The sequence below is a fragment of the Ornithodoros turicata genome, chromosome 1 (assembly GCF_037126465.1).
Source record: "Ornithodoros turicata isolate Travis chromosome 1, ASM3712646v1, whole genome shotgun sequence".
Classification (NCBI taxonomy): domain Eukaryota; kingdom Metazoa; phylum Arthropoda; class Arachnida; order Ixodida; family Argasidae; genus Ornithodoros; species Ornithodoros turicata.
Window position 1 is genome coordinate 126,244,633 of NC_088201.1, and position 21,777 is coordinate 126,266,409.

A 21,777-nucleotide genomic window follows, 5' to 3' on the forward strand; every position below is an offset into this window, starting at 1 on the left:
CGCCAGCTTCCAGCGCTTGGCTAGGGGGGAGGCCCTGTGGCGGCATTGCCAGCGCCATCACATCAAGGCGCGAATAATAAATAGCCTTGCCTCGCTCAGCCCAAGCTCTCGCTCTGACCTGGCAGTTCCACCGCCATGTTGTTGTCTGGTCTCGTTAGTCTTCACCCCGAGCGAACCCCGAGACCCATCATCCCAGAGCGAAATCGCATCCAAGTTTGAGATGCTCTCTGCTGCTTGCTTCCTTTAGTTTGGTGTTCCGTTCCCTCCCCTCCTCCCTCGCCAGTTTCTCTGTGTCGAATGAAGTCTCACCTTCATACTGAACAGACGTAGTTGTGTTTCTTGCTCTGGGCTATAATAATGCGACAAAGGGAACCAGTATTCCGTAACACGGTGCCCAAACCCGGGAAGCCTGGATACTGAAACTAGAACTGCCAACTGCGATCACAACGATGGAACGTGTCAAAGTGGAGGAGCAGCGTAAAGATACCTTGAGCTGTCTTCTTGAACAACAAGTAACAACGAGCTCAAACAACTGACACAAGAAATGGAGCCATTTTTCGAAGACGAAGATATAATGATGGAGCACACTACAATAAAATCTCGATAATTTGACCCCCGTTAATTCGGTAACTTGGAAAATTTGGATGACTTGTGCAGTCCAGACACATTGCTATATAAGTCTATGGTAAGAAACACTCGTTAATTAAGAAGCAGTTGCACTTCCACAGCGTAATTCAGAGGGCATGACATCGCGACGAACCCAGAGCGATTACATGGACAAAGAAGACAAAGTGTGGCACCATGCACCACTCTACAACTAAGAAGAGCAGGCACGCTCGCATTGCTATGGTTATCAGCGCTGTGATGCCCTCTCTCTCCCTTCAAGCATCCATGAAGCAACCACGTGTCTCACGCTCTTGTATCTGCACTACACGCCAAGCTGCCATGGTGACTCTGTAATAGACTCGGAAGAAATTGTGAACTATTTTCGCATCTGTAGTTTTACGCAATCAAAGAACTCTGTCTGCATTGGGGTACATGGCCGCCGAAGAGGACGACAGCCATTCCCATGGTCTCTTGCCTTCTTTGGCACAATTGAAGATACTGTTGCTGGCAGTTTGATTGAAAATGAAATTGTCGACAATGTCCTCGCAACTGCTGAAAAGGCTATCGTCGGACGATGAGTGTGAGGAGTCACTGCTGCAGTGAGAATTACTTGCGGTTTTGGACGATTTCTGCTTGAACGCCGCTGGTCGTGCAAGTGCGGTGGAGCACCTAACCACGCTCTGAAAACTTCTAGTGGCGCAAATCAGCTTGCAAAGGCAAGCTACCATACTCTGACAGTTTTTCTTAAATAAAAGAGTCTTCATTTTGGCAAGTACACCCTTTGTGTGAAGTTATTGCCTCCCACGGACTTTCACCATTGTGGACTTCTGAAGAATCTTGGAGTGGTCTGTTTTATCTGCGACTCAAGGCCACTCTCGTTCGGGAGCGGTGGGAAGAAAAGGGGGGCTGTTAAGTTGTTGCCATTCCCCTTGCTCGATCGCTCAAGAACATCTGCGTTGTTTCTGACCTGATGACAGTTTACTCTTACAAAGAGGCAGAAAAAAAAACTCTTGGTGTCGCCTTCGTAGGAAAAAAAAAAAAAGGACGTTTACTCCCCGAAATGAGCCGGCTGGTAACCGCGGGGGATCCTGTGCTTGCGTGGGAGGGGTCGTCTGTAACGTGACCTCGGACCGATGTGTCGCGGAAAGGAAAACTGGACCGGTGAGGCACTCAGGACTTGCCCCTCGAGAGGGACACTTGTCTCCTCATTGTAAATAAGACTTGTATAGTGCAGTTCTAGTTCACGTCTGCTTCCCGCACTGCCGTCAAAGGAACGGATGAGCACCGCACTTATCTCCCCGGTCAACACCATCGGCTGGGGCTAAGATTTACTCTTTGTTATGTGGTTCATTCAATAATTTGACATTCGCATAATTTGGACATTGTTGTGAGTCCCGTGAGACCCAAATTAACAGGGTTCTACTGCATGTTCATCGAATACGAGGACAAGACTGCCGAAGCTATCGCAGTACTGAAGGCACGTCTGACGCCTGTTTCAGCATCAGCGTCGAATCCAACTTCAGCTAGGATATCAATGCATATCAATGCAAAGACCCAGTGTATGGAAGACGGGTGTGAAATTGCCTCAGTTTAGCCTCCAGTGTTTCAACAGCGATTTACTTCAGTGGCAGCACTTCCGGCAGCAATTTTGACTCTCAGTTCATGCAACCCCAATTTGTCAAAGAGCGACAAATTTCAATATCTGCAAGACCAACTGAATGGATCAGCTGCTTCCGCAATGGATAGCACGTGGCTGACGCAACATACAATGACGCCATTGTGATCTTGACTCGGCGTTTTGGCAACCGCAAGAGCATCGAAAGAGAATACGTAGGAAGACTGAGGAGACTTCCTGTCGTCAAATCATCCGGCACTATGCCGACACTACGGACACTATATGACCGCGTGCAGACCAACACTAAAGATTGACCAAAGGCCGGGAACATACATCTTTAATTACCGAAATTCACACCGGCTCACAACAATTAAAAACAGTGAATAAAATTGACGTTTCGGAATCCATCCGGATTCCATCATCAGAATGCGGTCTAGGTGGTCGTCCCCGCTCTTTTATACATCAAGGGGGCGTAGCATTCGGGTAACGGGCCGGGCTGCCTGTGCATGGTGGACAGGTCCTCCACTATGCGTCGGCTCACCCTCTAGAACATAAAAGATCTGTAGTCCGGTTTTTAGCCTCTCGTGCGGTCGACATTTCCTCCGATCCCGAGGCTACGTTAACCGAGTTGGAAGCTACACAGAAATGCTTAGAGAATAGACTATATCCCCCCAGTTTCATCGACGACACGTGCCGTCGAATGAACAGGGAGCACCGTGGAGCCGAGGACTCTGGCCAACAGCCATTTGTAACCATTCCTTACACAAAGGGTGTCTCAGAACAAATTAGGCGGGCTCTTGATGAGGTAGGTATACGCACTGCTTTTAGACCACAGGTGACTATAAAGAACTTAATATCTTGCCCTAAGGATAAGACGATACAAGGGGACGAACGTGGGGTTATATATAAAATAAGCTGCAACGATTGTCCCGAGGTTTACGTTGGGGAAACAGGTAGGAAAACAAAAACGAGAATGAAAGAACACAAAAGGGATATGAAATACAGTACTAGTAAGCAGACAGAGCTCTGTGACCATGTTTTGAAAACAGGGCACCAGGTGAACTTAGAAAAACCGGCAATCTTGGCACATGAAAAACGTTGGGGGGTACGTAAACAATTGGAGTCCTGGTTTATCAAGAAGATAGATAACACCATGAACAGGCAGCCCGGCCCGTTACCCGAATGCTACGCCCCCTTGATGTATAAAAGAGCGGGGACGACCACCTAGACCGCATTCTGATGATGGAATCCGGATGGATTCCGAAACGTCAATTTTATTCACTGTTTTTAATTGTTGTGAGCCGGTGTGAATTTCGGTAATTAAAGCAGACCAACACCCGAGGTTTGACTGCTTTTGGAGTTCACATCAACACGTACTCAGCTATGTTGTGCCACATCCTGCTAACGTCGTAGCCTCCAAACTTGGAGGTGGAGTTTCATCGATGGGACAATTATGGTCTTGACACTTCAACCGTGGTCGAGGGACGAGGAAGACAACGAGTCATGTGACAGCAGCTCTACCTCAACAGGAGAAGGGGCGTGGGTGAGCTCACTAAGCTTCTCAGATTCCTCAGAATAGAAATTGAGTTGTGAATGATACCGAATTGCAGAACGAAGACTGTCCACAGATCATCAGCGTGATAACAAGCAGCAGCAATGCAGCAGAAACAGCGTGGCTGTACTGCATGCTGGAGTGGACCGAATCAACGTGCATCTCTCTTTTGCGGAACGAATGACCATGCGACCGGATCACGTAGAGAAACCTGCCACTTTCTGAGCGAAAGGAAGTTCTAAGCAGAGAAGGATGCTGCTTTTGGTGTACAAGAAAGGGTCATCGATTGAAGGAATGCCAAACGAAAGTGACCTCTCAGCATGGACGACAGATGTAATGTCACGTTGACGCGTGACCCAGAGCGGCAAAAGAAAGGCAAGAACAAGGACGATGCTCAGAGACTCTCAGGACTACTGGCTTCTTGCGGGACTACACCATCAAATGCCAACGATTCCACGGTAGTGTTTACAGCCTTCCAAGCTTGGTCTGTCACCGACTCCAGATGTACCTACACACGAGGGACCAAAGATAGCGGCAGTCAGCGTATCTTTAATACGTGAAGACGTTGCACAGAAACTGCAGGCTCCTGTCATCGGTCACATCAACTTGCAGCTAAACATGTTTGCAGATAGGACCACAAGCAGTGTCCAACAATGAAAGGTGGTCAAGTTGCGCCTCCGCAGTCAGTACGATGCGAGGGAATACGACATCCAAGCCATCGTTATACTGTTCATCTGCCAGGACATTGCCCAGACTCCATCGAACCCGTCGCTCATGACCAGGGCCCAGAAATTTAGGTACTGAAAACGACGAAAATAGGTAGGCGTTTAGGCCCAAAAAAAATAGCTGAATAGGCAATAAAAAGCAAAAATAGGCACGTTGATCAGGTACACTCTTTTGGTGTTTCAGAATGCTACATCAAGGAAAACTTGCACGTTTAAAGGCTACGGTACCATACGAGCTTTGACGTCTGCTACACGAATGCGGAGACGGCCTGGAACCACGCTATGTTGAATAATGCTTTTACTAGTCTTCCACCATCGAAGAGCTTGAAAGGCCCAGAGAGGCCAAATCTTTGGATCAAACGCAGGCAAAAAAAGTTGAAAGGCACAAACACGCAGTAACGAAAAGCATAATGCAGCTCTCAGCACGAGCCTGAAAGCCGCACTCAAACTTACACCTCTATAAAAAGGCTCTTATGGCATCCAAAAATGTTAAAAAGGGTACGATTCAATAGAGTACACAAAACGCAGGAAACCTTGAAAATGTTGTATTTAGGCGTTTAAAGGCATTTATAGGCAAATGCCTAAAAATCCGAGCACTACTCATAACTGCAATGAAGAACGATGGCGAAAACATTGCAGATTCACTGATGTTCCCAGGTGTGCAGGCGGAAGTTGGACTATCCCTGCTTCTTGGCACAGATCAGATGTGGGGGGTTTCCTGACAGGCCGCCTACGAAGGTCACCAAATGATCGAGATTTAGCTGCAGTCGAATCTAAATTCGGGTGGACGTTCCAGGGCTCAACAAGAGTTCAAAACAACCATCGAAGAAGTAACAAACACTGTCGTCTGTGTACTTAGAGTCAGCGTTACAGTCAATACGGAGAACTCAACATCACTATGTTGACTCTGGGACCTCGAAGCTATAGGGGTGAATGATCCACTGAATGGCAACACTGAACACAACAACAATGTTCTGAAGAAATTTGAAGAAAACGTCAAGTGCGTCGATGGTCGGTACTAAGTCAGGATGCCCTGGAAACAGACAAACACCAAGAATCTGCACGGCAACAGCGAGGCTGCGCTATGACGACAGTGCGATCTAATGAAACGCCTCCAACGAGAAGGAATGGTGGAGGACTACCACCCCGTTCACATGGGACCGCTTAAAGTGAACCGGACCAGGCTAGTGGTCCCGGTGCACTAATGTAAACGCCTCAAAGTGCTCCCAAATGTGGCCCAACTTGGTCCGCTTCAGAGGGGTGAACCGAGTCGGTACAGTTCACTTGGAGAACCCATGTAAACACCTCTGAGCGCTTCTATTGCATCCCCAGTAGGTGGCGCTCTAGATTTCTTCGTGCGTTGCATCATGGGAAGTATCACGTGGCGCTCTGCATTCGGCTCCGCAATTCCAAGTGCTGTTTTCTGAACTCGGCTCGTTTGCATTTTTGTTTGCTGGATACTTGAATGCAGACTGTCTTTCCAAAGGAAAGCCTTGTCAGCAACACCGGAAAAACTGTACTTGGGAGCAAATCAGTAGCCAGAACACTGCCATGCGACAGACAGCCTTTTTCGAGGTTTTAAGTTAGCGGCTGGAAATGCAGACGTGTGAATGTCAGTTCCTTCTACCGGGCCCTCCATCACAATCCTCCTCTCCCCATACACTCGTGCTTGGAACGGCTCCTGCATGATCTCACGTAAACGATAGCATTCCGGCTTCAATCTCAGGATGCTCTGAATCGGTACGCTTCTAGCACGCCCATGTAAACAGAGCCAATGATGAAGCAATCAGGAGTTACATGGTTCACAGTCATGCGGAGAAGGTGCCACCAAGAATGTCGTCTAGCACACCAGTGTATTACATGTAGGGCCTGACTTTTTAGGGTTATACCCGATTATGCCCAATATTTACCCCCCCCCCCCCCCCCCGATTCAAATCAGGAAAAACAAGGCATAACCCGATATTTCCCCAAAAACTGCTGGACCAGGAGGATCTGAAGTCATCACAACTAACACAGAACTTTGGAAACTGTTGTAAATGCATAAATATACTCATACAACCTGTCAAAACAGAGACCCTGTTGCCTCTTACATGCATGGACTCTGTCTACTGGTGTGTATTATGCCAAGTAAACCGAAGACTTATGCCTGATTCTATCTGATTCAACAAGAATTGGGCTGAATCAGGTTCAGTTCAACCCGATTACACCCGAATTATTGAAGCAAAATATAACCAGATATTTACCTCCCGATTTCGCTGAAGAATAAAACCCCAAAAAATCAGGCCCTAATTACTTGCCACACAAGGCTGTGATACAGAGCAACGCAGTGTCGACAAAAACGTGTGTGTGTTTTGTTTTTTTTTATGATTCTTCGCACGCCCCTAACGTAGGTTCCCTGAACGACCACTTGGAAAAGGGACCACCACCATTGAACGAACTCCTACCGATTGTACTCCGATTCCGTCTTAACAACATAGCATCAGCAAAACCTTCCTCCACATCAAAGTGAATGAAAGCGACAGAGACGCCCCCTTACTTTCTGTGGTACACTGTGCCGGAGTCAAAGCACTGCAAACATTCAAGAGTGGTGGGTGACACACCGTTCAGTACAACGTCCAACCCATTTCTGCTCAGCACTACATTCCAGCATCACATGAAAAACTGTGAAGATGAAATGCCTGCCATACATATCGCCTGCTTCTACGTGGACGATTTGTTTACCGGTGCAAGCAATGTTGCCGAGGCAAAGCAACATTATGAGAAGGTGAATGAATCTGAGCCAAGGTGCTTCAAGAACGCAGGCTCACTACAGTGCGTGTACGAGGCTAACAAGCAGGCATTTTTCCATATTTCTTGGTGTACTCTGACCACAAAATGTAGAGCAAGAACAGGAAGATTGTTTTGATTCTTGATCAGTGTTCCGCACACCTTCAAGACGTGCACCTTAGGAATGTAAGGTTGGTATTCTTACCACCTAACGCAACAAGCCATTATCAGCCTTTGGATGCAGGAATCATTAAAAATGTGAAGCATCATTTTAAAGAGCTTCTAGTGCGGCATCTCCTAGCAAAAAATGAAGGCATGGAGAAAAATCCTCCAGTTCAGATTGCTGGATGCTCTGCACTTTGTCGCTATTTCGTGGAACCAGGTGATGGAAACTGTTTCCGAAAGTGTGGCATTGTCAGCTCGCCTGTGGATGTGGGAACATGTGTGGAGCCTGAAGAGGAAAATGTTTCGATTGGAAATTGGGACGAACTTAGAGCTGAATGTTCCGCATTTGACTTTTTGACCACCAATTACAACGTCCGAACGTGCGATCCATTACTGAGATCATTGAGGACTCTGCACCAAGGCAAGCATCTACTTCCAGTGACTGTGAAGATGATGGTGACAGGAATGATGAGAACCAGACATCGCCTGCCGACTGCAGGCAATGTCTGCAGGCTCTCAACATTTTGAGATGCACTGCAAATGCGGAGGGCATCAGTGACGACGAGTGCATACACTTAGGCGTTTCAGCCAAGTATTCTGCGTGATCTCGAAGCATCGACAACATAACGGCATATGACAGACTTTCTTCATCGCATCTAGAACAAATAAAGTGGTACTCTCTATTTTTGCCATTCTCATCTTTTTATCTTCGGATGATATGAAGTTCAGTTGATACAAATATTTTCTGCTATCCCAGGATATTTGTATCATTGAGATTCTATTGTACAAAATACATATACGCATGTCTGCTTGAGATTGTGCAGCCAGAGATGCAGATGTGAGCTGTATGTTGTAAAATTTTCCATAAGTCTACCTGTTCATTTTGTATATTTAATTGTACGTATGATTCTATTGTCTCCTACTGCAAGCAGGGAACACCACTCTGTGCTGCTAGTTTCATGACTTTTTGAGGAAATCTAGAAAAGCAGAGGCCTTAAACTGGCAAAGATGGGCTGCGCACAAGAACATGAATACACATACGGGTGGGTCATAGTGTAAAAATTGGGTCATCGAATGCTACAGCGCTCTGCATGATACATAGAGCCTGAAGTTTTCGGGAAATATTTTTTTCTAAATTCGGGGGGTAAAAATCGGGTAAACAAACATGCGCACTAAATTCATGCGAATTCGGGTGAAAAAACTCCCGGTATGCTAAATTCGGGGAGAAATCTGGCTCAGTTGCTCAAATAACTGTAATGGTTTGGTACAAACGGTGATGTAACTGCATTTGCTGCCAAACAAGTAAGTTAATGCATTCCTACAGACATCCCAGTGAGGGGAATGTGCCGGGTAAAAATCGGGTTTCACCCTAAAGGGTGGACCTTCAATTCGGGGTGCAAATTCGGGGAAGAATCGGGTAAAACCCTAAAACTTCAGGCTCTAATGATACACATCTTTGCATGCAGTATGTGTACTCATCGAAAATATTTTTATGTTTTCTATTTGTGCACAGCAGCACACAATTTGTGTCGTATTTTGATAGACTGTTATACAGCACCACTTTATTTTCAGAAGCACAACATCAGAAGTATGTGGTGCTTTGTTTCGCTTTGTTTGTTGTACAGTCGAACCTCGTTAATTCGAAATCGCTTAATTCGAAATTCCAGATAATTCGAACTTATACATAGATGCCATCCAACTCCTATGTTTTTCAATGGCAAAAAACTCCCAACGATTCGAACTGGTGAACGGACACAACGGCTAATTCGAACCGATATTTTCCCACGTGGCCGGCCCCGTCTCCAAATTCCATCTCCTCCTGAACGCTGACCTCGACCCGCAAGCGCTACCCATGATGCATCGACCCTTTTCCATGTGTTCCAGGGGCACTGACCTCCTTACAGCAGCCGAACTGAAAGGCAGGGGACGCGTAATCAGCATAATCTCCTTGGGCTCCCTCCTTCCCTCTTCTCTCCTCCTCCCCTCGCAACCACTGTCAACCCCGTGGATTGTGCCCACACTGCGGATCAGCGGCAGTCAGTTCCTTTTGTGCATGACCTTGCGGACGTGAAGATTTTTTTTTGCCACCGCATCTTTTCGTCACCGTCACTGGCATCATGGCGAAAAGGGGGAACTACTCGTCGGCAAAAGACCTGGAGACCAAGGTACAAAATCTGTGAAAGGTGGAACGCGGCGCGGTATCTAAGACCCAAATCGCGAAGAAGTTCGACATCAAGAAAAGTATGTTGTCCACGTACATCAAGAACAAAGACACTGTAATCGCTGCATATGAAAAGGAAAATGTGGAGCCATCCAGAAAGCGCCAGGAGACAGGTTGGACACTGAAGACTTCAGTGCTTCAGAAGGTTGGCTGTCTTGTTTTAAGGTGCGTCACAGACTAACCTTCAAGAACTTTTCTGGCGAAAGAGCAGACGTCGACGAAGCCACGTGCAAAGAATGGCTGTCTGGCCCTCTAAAGAAGCACCTCGAAAACTATTCGCTTGACAACGTATTCAACGCTGATGAGACGGCACTCTATTTCAAATTACTGCCATAATCTGGCAAGCTCGTGGAAGGCCATGAAACCCAAAACTATCGCCAATTGCTTTCGAAAGTGCGGTTCCAGCGTACCCTTGGAGGACACTGCGAGCGTGGAATAGATTTCTTCCGATTACGACAACCGCCTGCTTGATGAAGCTTGTTTCAACGTGCCAGAGGGAGTTACCTTCGAGAGCTAGTCAACGCGGACGAAGGCGAGGACATATGTGGACCGTTGACTGACGCAGAAACCATCGAGTCTGTGTGCTCCGACCGGGCTGAGCCTGAAGACCCTGCTACAGACAGTGATGATGACTTGGGCGAACAAACCAGTGAGCCAGTGCCAATACCAAGTGCATCGGAAGAAGCATCGGCACTAGATGTGACACGGCGCTACTTTTCCAGCCAGGACAATGCGGACGCCGCTCTCGAACTTTTACAGAAGTTCCAAGTTCCAGTTGACTGAATTGCGTTTCAGGAAGCACGTGTAGATGCAGATAACGGATTACTTCCTGATGTAATGGTATGCTATCTCTTCCCTGAATAAATGCAGATTTTTGTCACTCTGGGGATTTAATGTGGACCGTGCTGCATGATAGAACATCGAGGAACATAAGCGAAGAGCATGTGTGACGTGATTTACGCTCACCCCGCACTTACTGCCGTTATTCAGTGGGTCTCCCGCTATTTTGAACTCCACTTTATTCGAACAAAAGTACGGTTCCCGTGGAGTTCGAATTAACGAGGTTCGATGTAGTACAACGCTTTGTCTCGGTAGCCAATCCTACTCACCACTAAGGTGCCGTATTTTCTCGAATCTAGGACGACCCCAGAGCTTGGGGTACATATATAGCTGAATAAAGTACCAATTTGGCCCGTTGTCATCCTGTATTGTCCTTATTGTTTCTAGCACTGTTTTAGCGATTTTATTTTGGGGTACAAAAGTTTCGAAAAAAAGTGAACAGCAATTGGGAGGCAGTATAGCAGTTGCAAACGATGCACAATACCATTTGCAAGAAATTGGACAACGATAACGTTAGCGCTGTGTGAATATTCAAAATTTCGAATATACTAGTATCTGATTCTGTTCAAACGCTATTCACAACGGATTTTCAGTTTCCGAAATTTTCGAATATTTTTCTAATGGTACCGAGGTGAGGTATCGCTGTCCCTCGCTTTATCACATTTGTGAGTTAGGTGAAGCCCACTTTACAGTACAGCCATTGTTCTTTTAGGGTGCGGCTTCACTCTGCAAGTCCGCTTCACTTTGTTTCACAGGAGCGTTAGACGAAGTCCACTTTACACTGTTTACAATATTCTGTCACTATCCAAATTTGTTTGGATTATCAGGGTTTGAATTAACGAGAGTCTACTGTACATGCTCTCTTCCTCATTTACTTTGTGCGAGTTTCCAGTTGACCAATTGAACAGCTAAATGCAGATAACAATTGCCATATAACAATGAATCATTAGAGCCCGAAGCTTCGGGGTTTTACCCGAATCATCCCCGAATTTGCACCCGGAATTGAAAGTATGAAACCTTTAGTATGAAGCCCGATTTTTACCCAGCAAATTGTCCTCACTGGGATGTCTGTAGGAATCCACTAACTTACTTGTTTGGAAAAAGATGCAGTTACAGTACCGTTTGTACCAAACCAGTACTCTCAGTTTGAGTAAGTGAGCCCAATTCCTCCCCGTATTTAGCATACTGGAAAATTTTTTCACCCAAACAGCAGGCCGTGAAACCCAGATACTGTAGTACGCACCTCCTCTTTTGCCACATCTGTTCAAAGGCATCTGCCAGCTCAACATTCGTGATTTCTTCTGCATCCTGAAACTTGAGAAATCCATCCCCGCCATGTCCTGAAATTTCAAACAATTCTGGTAAATAGTACACAGAAAACAGGACATTAATATTTGCCACACTGAACACTGAAATATCCTTCACCATCATCAATAAGCAGTAAGTGACACTACATTACATTTCCTGTTTCATTGGCCTGAAGTTTCCTGGAAACATTTTTTTCTAAATTCGGGGGAGTAAAAACCGGGTAAATAAGCACGTGTTCCAAATTCATGCAAACTTGGGTGGAAAAACTTCCAGTATGCTCAATGGGGAGAAATCGGGCTCAGTTGCTCGAACTAACTGAACTGGTTCAGTACAAATGGTGATGAAACTGTGTTTGCTGTCAAACAAGTTAGTGTGCATTCCTACAGGCATCTCGAAGAGGGTAATTTGCCGGGTAAAAATCTGGTTTCACCTTAAGGAAGCAACCTTCAATTTGGGGAAGAATCAGATGAAGCCCAAAGACTTCAAGCTCTAATTATAGATAGAGCCTGAAGTTTTAGGGTTTTACCCGATTCTTCCCTGAATGTGCACCCCGAAATAAAGGTTGCCTCTTTAAGGTGAAACCAGATTTTTACCCTGCAAATTGCCCTCACTGCGATGGCTGTAGGAATGCACAAACTTACTTGTTTGGCAGCAAATGTAGTCACATCACAGTGTGTACCAAACCACTATAGTTAGCTTGAGTAACTGAGCCAGATTTCTTCCCAAATTTAGCATACTGGAAGTTTTTTCACCTGAATTTGCATGAATTTAGTGCACACGTTTATTTACCCCCGATTTGAAAAGAAAAATATTTCGCGAAAACCTCAGGCTTTATTTATAGATACATGTTATCAATTAACGTTTACGAGAACTAGAGCAAACCACACTTCTGGGAGGAGCACTTCCAAAAATGCAGCGTTTTGTTTCTTGAACATGCTAACCAGAGTCCTATGCTGGTACGTCCTCGCATACGAAACTTACTCCACGCCAAATGCCCGACACTGCAGGGGGTCCTCTGTCAAGCTCTCTGCACCCCACAAAGCTAGTACTTATTATCATAGGAACAACATGAGGTGGGAGCTGCACCTGTTCCCATGGTATTTACCTGCCCCTCACTAAGAAAATTCCCAGAAAATTGCTGCGTGTTTTGTCTAATCTCTGTGAAACCAAGTTTTTGTAAATAATATTAGGAAGCAGTTGCTCCAGAGATGAGTAAGGTTTTCCCGTGTCCAATATGTGAAAAATAGCACTGCATAAAGTGCATTAAAAGCGGTGATTTCTTAAAGATCAACTGAAACATTTGGGCTGGGTCATGTTGTCGCCGTTTCTTGTGTCATACGCACGTTGCATATCGGACTCGTGTTGCACCGACAGATTCTGAACGAAAGCTTGGTGAGATGTGAAAGAAAACAAACAAAAACTGAGAGAAAAACCGTCAAATGAAGGTGCCGAGAGCGACCATAGTGACAGTCAAGACAAGCAGCAGGACTGTGTGCCAAGCTGTGCCAGCTCGCTCAGCGTGGAATCACATTCACAGTCAGATACAGTACTTCAAGGACCAGGCGGACGAGTCAAGTGTGCCAGACTTCTATAGTCTCTTCTGGACAGGATAAATACAGCATATTGTATGGTGCAGAGCACAATCACGGAGTATTTTCAGAAATAAACGTAATCAAGTGCATTTCCTGTCGTGTTTCAGCCCATTTCTCCTCCGCGCACCTTGCACCTCGATTTATGAATCCCTGAATTCATGTGACGATCTTTCGAGAAACGAAGGGTGTTTATAAATCGAGCGTTGACTGTATGTAAACTTTCCGAAGGCGATCGATGCAATGAGGAATGTAGTTGACATGCAGTTGACAATTCTTACAAGAAGAGGTTCCCGTGCAAGTAATATTTCTAAATGATACACAAGGAAGAAGGTTGAGTCGCATTTTTATTTTTATTTTGATATTTTTTCTGTGCTGACCCAGCCTTTGATTTAAGCATTGAGACGTTTGACGAATCAGGGTGTCTACTAAACTGCAGCCTTCAAATTCCCTGACTTTTCCAGGTTTTCACTGACTATTTCAAGCGAATTCCCTGACAAAAACAAAAGGGAACTTGGTGCCTGCTCATACGTTTTTTATACCAGATCCAACATAAAACAGACCATTTATTAAGTATTAGTGAGGCTACCCTACTTTTCTGCGTCAGAGCTTGTAATACTGGTGAACTGCTACTCGCAGTAACGTTGCTGCGGCATCGCCTCTCAACCACCAGTCGGCACTCGCGATTCACTGCGCGTCATCAGGGCACTTGTCTGCGATTTTCCCTGACTTCAGCTGCTTTTTAGCCAAATTCCCTGACAATTCCCTGACTTTTCCAGTCACATCAAAATTCCCTGACTATTCCCTGTTTTCCAGGTTTTCCAGGTTGGTAGACACCCTGCGAATTAGACAAACCAACATGCCAAAGGAATACAATAAATGACATTTCTTGCACCAGGAACAAAATTTGGTGTTCTGTGATTTGCCCCACAGACCGACACAGATTTTGAGAAAGAAGTCAAGCAATCAAGATGAAAACGATTAATAGAAATAAGCCATACATCAAAAGACCGAGATATTTCTGGCTGATAAAGACAGAGGAATTTCTCAGTCTTATGATGTATGGCTTCTTTTTAGGAATCGTTTTCGTCTTGACGACTTGGCCCCTTTCTCAAAATGTGTGGCAGTATGTGGGGTAAGTCACAGAACACTACATTTCGTTCCCTGTGCAAAAAACTGTTGTTTATTGTATTACTTTGGCATGTGGGTTCGTCAAACATCTCAATGCTTAAATCAGAGGCTGAAAAAAAGTCTGACTCAAATTTATTTAGTAATTTAGAGGCTCGTTAGAATTGCCAACCTTTTTGGGGTGCAACACAGTGGTTGCCTGGGAGTCTGACACACAAAAACAACTTCTAGGAGAAGCTTTGGCAATACAGAACGCGGGCCATTGTGTGAGTGTTGCCTCGTTGCCCTTGGTGTCTGTTCATCCTGGCTACAGATGCGTTCTGTGACATTCCGTACTTTTGCTTGACCTGGTTCCTTTCTGTCTCAGGTTGGTTGGCCTTTTTAATCCCTTTGCCTCCTTTTTAATCCCTTTGTAACCTGCCTTGCTGGTTTGAATGGGAACAAAATTGCGTGCAAGAGCATGTTCGCCATTTTCTATATCACGTACTGTCTCGACCTGTTGGCCTGGGTGTATACTAAGGTCCAGTCATGCCTTGTTAATATGGACACCTTCGTCCTCGACCAAAATCGTCCATAAAGCAGATCGTGCGTATTATAGAATAGCAAGGGAATAACAAAAACAATGCTGAAAGTTTATTGTAAAGAATTCCCGGATTAGTGCCTGCTTGACGGCATACTTCGTTGCACATTTCCAAAATGTCGGCAACACGTAAAGCCTGCTGCTCATTGTCCTCAAATGATTTAAGAGCTGTCTGTCTGTAGTACCGCTTCAGACATAGCAGATGTGACCGTTGGCGTGACAGCTGATGGGTAGTTTCATTTTAAATAGAACAACGTGTGAAAGTCGTACTTTTTAATTCGCCCAGAAAATATATATGTTAGACGACAGTTCAAACGACGCAAATCGCGCCACGTGCGATGCTCGTGCGTGTAGTAGTTTCCGCATAGGAGAGGGGGAAAGTCGGAGGCTGCTTGGGCGTGCTTTCTTCTGGACCGGCTTTGACGGGACCTAGCACCGCTGACTTTATGTCTAGGAACAGGAGGATTTTTGTGATTATAGGTTGCACCATAGACACTGTCGACAGCCACCCACAGAACTCTGAGAGCCACAGATTTTTTGTTAAAAAATGCCAAACTTGGCGTAAACGTTCAAAAAGGCCAAACTTTGTTACCAATTTTCTTCATGACGGAACGCCTGAGAACATCGAGCTTAGTCGCATTCGATAGGACGTTAAAAGAGCTTTCGTGCTGTGTAGAATTCATTTTTGTGAGCCCAGTTGTTTCTGTGTTATTAGTTTGAGAATCACACATGGTAGGCAAAAATTGCCAATGTTGCATCTCAATTTCCTCAAAAATGCCATCTTCGATTTCCTTGATTATTTTTCAAAAGGTGGCGTCATGTCTCTACTTTAGACGCCAAGTGAGACAATCTTTTATTTTTGCCTGAGAGACGCGCAGCGATTTTTTTTTGTCAGGCAGGGTGCACGAGGCTGTGGCCTTGCGCGCCCCACCCACGAGCACGCGACCTTCAACCTCTTCTTTGCTACATGTGTCCCGTTGACGGAGAAATCAATGACCACACTGCGTGAGCTTGTTGTAGTGTCCCCAGAGCATGACTTTACGTTTACCCAATGGTCTCTCAGTTCCGTCAGGCTCATTCAAACCGTGGGAGAGTACACGAGTTGCCTCTGCGCCCTTGACGAGAAGCCCCAGTTTGACGAACATACCAACAAAGCAGTGAGAAGAAACGAAGCGCTTCGTAGAGATCTTTATCCACTGGTAACATCTTAGCTTTTGTTTCAGGTTGCCACCAGTCCCCCAGGAAGTGTGAAAGTCACATCCTTTTCATTGGTAAAAGAACGAAAACCGAAAGTTTCGAAAAACGTAAAATGTGCCCATTGCGAGACCCCTGCAGGTGGTGGCTGCCACCATGCTAATCCAATGGTGGCAGCCACCACCTGCAGGGGTCTCGCAATGGGCACATTTTACGTTGTTCGAAACTTCCGTTTTTCGTTCTTTTACCAATGAAAAGGATGTGACTTTCGCACTTCCTGGGGGACTGGTGGCAACCTGAAACAAAAGCTAAGATGTTACCAGTGGATAAAGATCTCTACGAAGCACTTCGTTTCTTCTCACTGCTTTGTCGGTATGTTCGTCGAACTGGGGCTTCTCGTCAAAGGCGCACAGGCTACCCGTGTACTCTCCCACGGTTTGAATGAGCCTGACGGAACTGGGAGGCCATAGGGTAAACGTAAAGTGATGCTCTGGGGACACTACAACAAGCTCACGCAGTGTGGTCATTGATTTCTCCGTCAGCGGGACACCTGTAGCAAAGAAGAGGTTGAAAGTCGCGTGCTCGTGGGTGGGGCGCGCAAGGCTGCAGCCTCGTGCACCCTGCATGACAAAAAAAATCGCTGCGTGTCTCACAGGCAAAAATAAAATATTGTCTCACTTGGTGTCTAAAGTAGAGACATGACGCCACCTTTTCAAAAATAATCAAGGAAATCAAAGATGGCATTTTTGAGAAAATTGAGATGCAACATTGGCAATTTTCGCCTACTATGTGTGATTCTCAAGCTAATAACACAGAAATAACGGGGCTGAGAAAAATGAGCTCTATACAGCACGAAAGCTCTTTCAATGTCCTATCGAATGGCACTAAGCTCGATGTTCTCAGAGGTTCCATCATGAAGCAAATTGGTAACAAAGTTTGGCCTTTTTGAACGTTTACGCGAAGTTTGGCATTTTTTAACAGAAAATTTATGGCTCTCAGAGTTCTGTGGGTGACTGTCGACAGTGTCTATGGTGCAGCCTATAATCACAAAAAACCTCCAGTTCCTAGACATAAAATTAGCCGTGCTAGATCTCGTTAAAGTCGGTCCAGAAGAAAGCATGCTCAAGCAGCCTCAGACTTTCCCCCTCTCCTACGCGGAAACTACTACACGTACGAGCATCGCACGTGGCGCGATTTGCGTCGTTTAAGCTGTCCTCTAACATATATTTTTTCTGGGCGAATTAAAAAATACGACTTTCACACGTTGTTCGATTTAAAATGAAACTACCCTGATGTGACGCCAGAGCCTGACAACTTGCGTTGACAACGGTACCGCCTCTGTTCTCGTAAGTTGCCGAGCGACTGCAATATGTTTAACTAAAGAGACAACTCCTTGCACCGGGATCAACTGCCCGCGGACGTGTTCGGAAGAGTCACGACGTCATAGTGTATTTTCCAGGCTCCTCATGTACGCAAATAACCCCCTTTCCCACTTATAGTTCCTGTGGACGGTTGCGAAGGAGAGGGGGAATATCTCCCTATACACAACAGAAGATCCTACTTCCAAAAATTTTCCTGTAGAATGTGATGAGAGGCTTGCCCTCCACACCGATACCGTACATAATAACGAGACAAAAATTCATGGACTACATATGGTTTGTACCGTGCTGGGCCGTCCATTTTCCGAAAAGCGAGGTTCCATATTAACGAGATGAAAATGCATCGAAAAAGTTTGGTCCCTACAAATATTGTCCATAATTCGAGTTGCCAATATTAACAGGGTCCATATTAATGCGGCGCGACTGTACACAATTTTTTTGCAAGAGTACTATCTTTTAAAACACAGGGTACATGCACATACAAAACAGCAAACGTAAAACACTCGAATTCAGGACCGGATTTTTTAGATTTTTTCGCGCAAAATCTATTTGGCAGAAATCCTTCGTTTCACCATTGTTTATCATTCTGAATTCATCATCTGAATATGTAAATACGTAAATCTCAGAGGTCGATGGGACCCCCCTGCATGATCCGACATGAAATCTGCCAAGATTCAAGTCAGATCATCCTGGTGTTTCTTGCATCCTACCTAAATGACAGGCACAATGCATACAACTACAGTAAACCCTCGTTAACTCGACTCGCTCATCTCGAAATATCGGTTATCTCGAATATTTTTTGCGTCCCGATCCATGTCCCAATGCTTCCTATATATTTGGGCCCTTTCAAGTCGAAGCTTTTTTTTGCCCGAGTACGAATATCTCGAAATCCCATCACCGGTAGGTCAGCGTACCTACGGCTGATAACGTGCATTCTTCTGTCCCCCAGGCTAGGTCAAGGTCAAAGCCTTTCAGTCCTAGTGACTCACGCCTCACGCACCGCTAGCTGTGGCAGACAGACAGCACTCCCCTTTCCACCCAACGTCACTCCTCCTCCTCCTCCTCTGCATTCGTCCGAGCATCTCTTCGTTTTGTTCTTCGCGGCGCCATGATGGCTGAACAACGCGCATGAAAGTCCCTGACTTTGGAGCGGAAGGTGGCACTCATCAAAGGCCTGGTAGCAAGTTCATCAAGCCAGTAGCATGAACTGTTTCATTCATGCGGGTTTCTGGTCTTCCACCGCCGTACCGGAGCCAGCAGACCACTTCAGTGGCTGTGATGAATTGTGCAACGACGTGATGCGCCTCGCATGCTTTGGGGAGAGTGACTTAGAACTTCAACCAGGCCTCCACAGCTCCCCGAATTTGCGGCAGAAGAAAAATAAAATCACGTCACAGTCACGTGGTATTACATCGTCAGGCATCATGACGGATGCCCATTGGCCAAAGGAGGATGCGCGCTCCAGGGTTGGTTGATAAAGTTTCGAAATATCTGACAGCTCACTTTTTGCGGGCAGTCTGGGCAGTCGGCCAGGTGGGCAGCTCCAAGCAAGGTCGCTGCGTCTCCGCGGCTCGCCGATGTCGGTTGACCACAACGACCAAAGAGGAAGTGTACGCGCGGATTTGTTCGTGAGCTATAGTGACTCAGGCCATGTACTGATCTCCGATAAAGTGTCCACCTACGGACATTCTTGCTGGGTCGGAACTGGAATGCTTGGTGAGCTGACGCATTTTCAAATACAGTGACTAAGAAGAGTGTGTTCGTAACGACAAAAAAGTATTTCCCGTGACTGTGTGACCTATGGTGCATCGCCAGAATGAGAAGAAGATGCTCATCTGTGAAACGCACGCACTCGTGGACTTCGCTCGCCTCCAGAAGTAGACTGTGTGTGTGCTTTGCAAGTTTGAACATGGTTTGGCTGCTGTCTATTCAAGGAACGAAACGTCCTGTACGCACGGTGAATATATGAGTCAAACATTTGAGTTTATACGTTGCATCAATAAATATGTATTTAGCCTATCAAAAATGTCTTAGTTATTTTGGAATAACGGGCGCCAGGTATGAAAACCAGTAGAAGTCAATGGCAGCCAGGGCCGGCCGAAAGCCAAGCCAAACTGAGAGGTTGCTGATTGGTTGGATGCTAGGCATCACGACGCATTTTCATTGGTCTTATGTCCAGTGTCGCCTGAATTATCTCAAACTATGGTCTCTATGGGGAGCTGTGGGCGCCTGACTTCAACATCGAGGACTATGCGCTTTACGACGGCGATGTTCAGTAGCGGTGAACTGAGTGGTACAGAAATCGTCGAGAGTGGCTGCGGTAGTGACGTGCCGGGAGGAGCGTCTCATGTGTTGCATTCAAGTGCTTAAAGATGCTTTCTTGTTCACAGACGCAAATGCCAAGCAGATTGCTATTACCGAGTTATTCAGTCTCCGATGATGTTAAAAAATAAATGGCTTCTGAATTGTTTACAGGCACTACTACTGTAGGAACGCTTTTTTTTTTTTTTTTACGTTTCATAACATAGCGCATTGTGGTAACATCGTGGCAACGTAATTTTCGCTGTTCGCTTAACTCGAAACCCCGCTTATCTCAAAATTTTTTCCGGTTTTTACGACTTCAAGTTATCGGGGGTTTACTGTAGTAAGGGTTCATGCACCGAGCCTGCTGCAGCCCCAGTTGTGATTTTTGTTTCTAGCAGATCACCGCTCGAAAGAGCCGTTATTTTGTTTAGGGAACTCAAAAATGTTCAGATATATAAAGTACTTTCTGGTCTTCAATGATGGGGACAAGCTTTGTGTAACCAGGCCCGCATCTACTTTTTTGGTGCCACGACAAGCTCGGAGCTTTTCTCATTCAACTGCTGTACTTTCTTGAACCTAAGGTGCATGTTTTTTCAGACTTCTTTCGCAAAAACAGGGAGTGCGCGTTAGAATCAGTGACGACTGCGACAGATGGCACAGAGAGAGGTTGACGACGGTCGCCCTCACGTGGTGAAAATCTAAACCACGCATCCCGTGGTCGTGCCCGTAGTTCCCTCGAAGATAAGCAAGATAGCAATCTCCGTTCCCCATTCTCTGTGTTCATCACACGGCGAAAAACGAGACCGTGCGACACCGAAGTTCTCCCGGAGATAACGATCTACGCTTTCCGTTCTCTACGAAGATAGTGGTCGAGACCTGCCCCTCTGCCTCTTTTTTAACAATCTGTTAGGGTGAAGTAAAGAGCAGGCCCACAATGCGGCTACGTTTAAACAGAAAGTACCGTATTTTCTGGTGTATAACTAGAGCCTGAAGTGTTAGGGTTTTACCAGATTCTTCCCCGAATTGAAGATTGCCTCTTTAGGGTGAAACCCGATATTTACCCGGCAAATTGCCCTCACTGGGATGTCTGTAGGAATGCACTAACTTACTTGTTTCACAGAAAAATGCAGTTACATCACCATTTGTACCAAACCGCTACAATTAGTTTGAATAACTGAGCCCGATTTCTCCCCAAATTTAGCGTACTGGAAGTTTTTTCACCCGAATTTGCATGAATTTAGTGCAGATGTTAATTTACCCAATTTTTACCCCCCGAATGTAGGAAAAAATATTTCCTGAAAACTTCAGGCTCTATGTATAACGCGCACCCCTAAAAACAGTCCGAACTTGAAAAAAGTTTGATGCATAACGCACACTGCAATGTTGCTACAGGCTTTTGTACTGCTACCAGTACACACAACAAACCAGGGCGGTGTATCATATATGCATGGTTTATTTGAAACATATTTAGTCAAAGCAGTGAAACTCCGATGCAATGGTGTCGGTGTCATAGTATACTTCAGTCTCCTCAACGCCTTTGTGTCCCTTCTCAAATGAACTCATGATCATTGATTGCTCAACAACATCGTTAACCTTTCATGAGGTCCAGTGCCCTCGCACATCCTGGAAGAGGCTAGAATTTGTATGTCACTGACCTTAAAGGAGTACAGAGGGCCATCTAAAAAAATTTCAGATTAAGACGTCTAATGAAAGTATGTGTGTCATTTTACCGATTAGTGCGAAAGGTTTTGATGTGTGTAATTTGTTTCCCAGAAAAAAAGAAAAAAAAAAACTTGCATAAACAT

At 45.6% G+C, this 21,777-nt stretch overlaps 1 protein-coding gene across 2 annotated transcripts in view; it reads right to left on the minus strand.

The window, feature by feature from the left end:
- Positions 1-21,777, minus strand: part of LOC135378581 (GPI-anchor transamidase-like) — a 53,546-nt gene that overhangs the window by 26,714 nt on the left and 5,055 nt on the right. For both annotated transcript variants that reach the window (XM_064611637.1, XM_064611638.1), the window contains exon 5: positions 11,734-11,830. In XM_064611637.1, the coding sequence (XP_064467707.1) occupies positions 11,734-11,830 (97 nt within the window). The remainder of the gene's footprint in view (positions 1-11,733; positions 11,831-21,777) is intronic.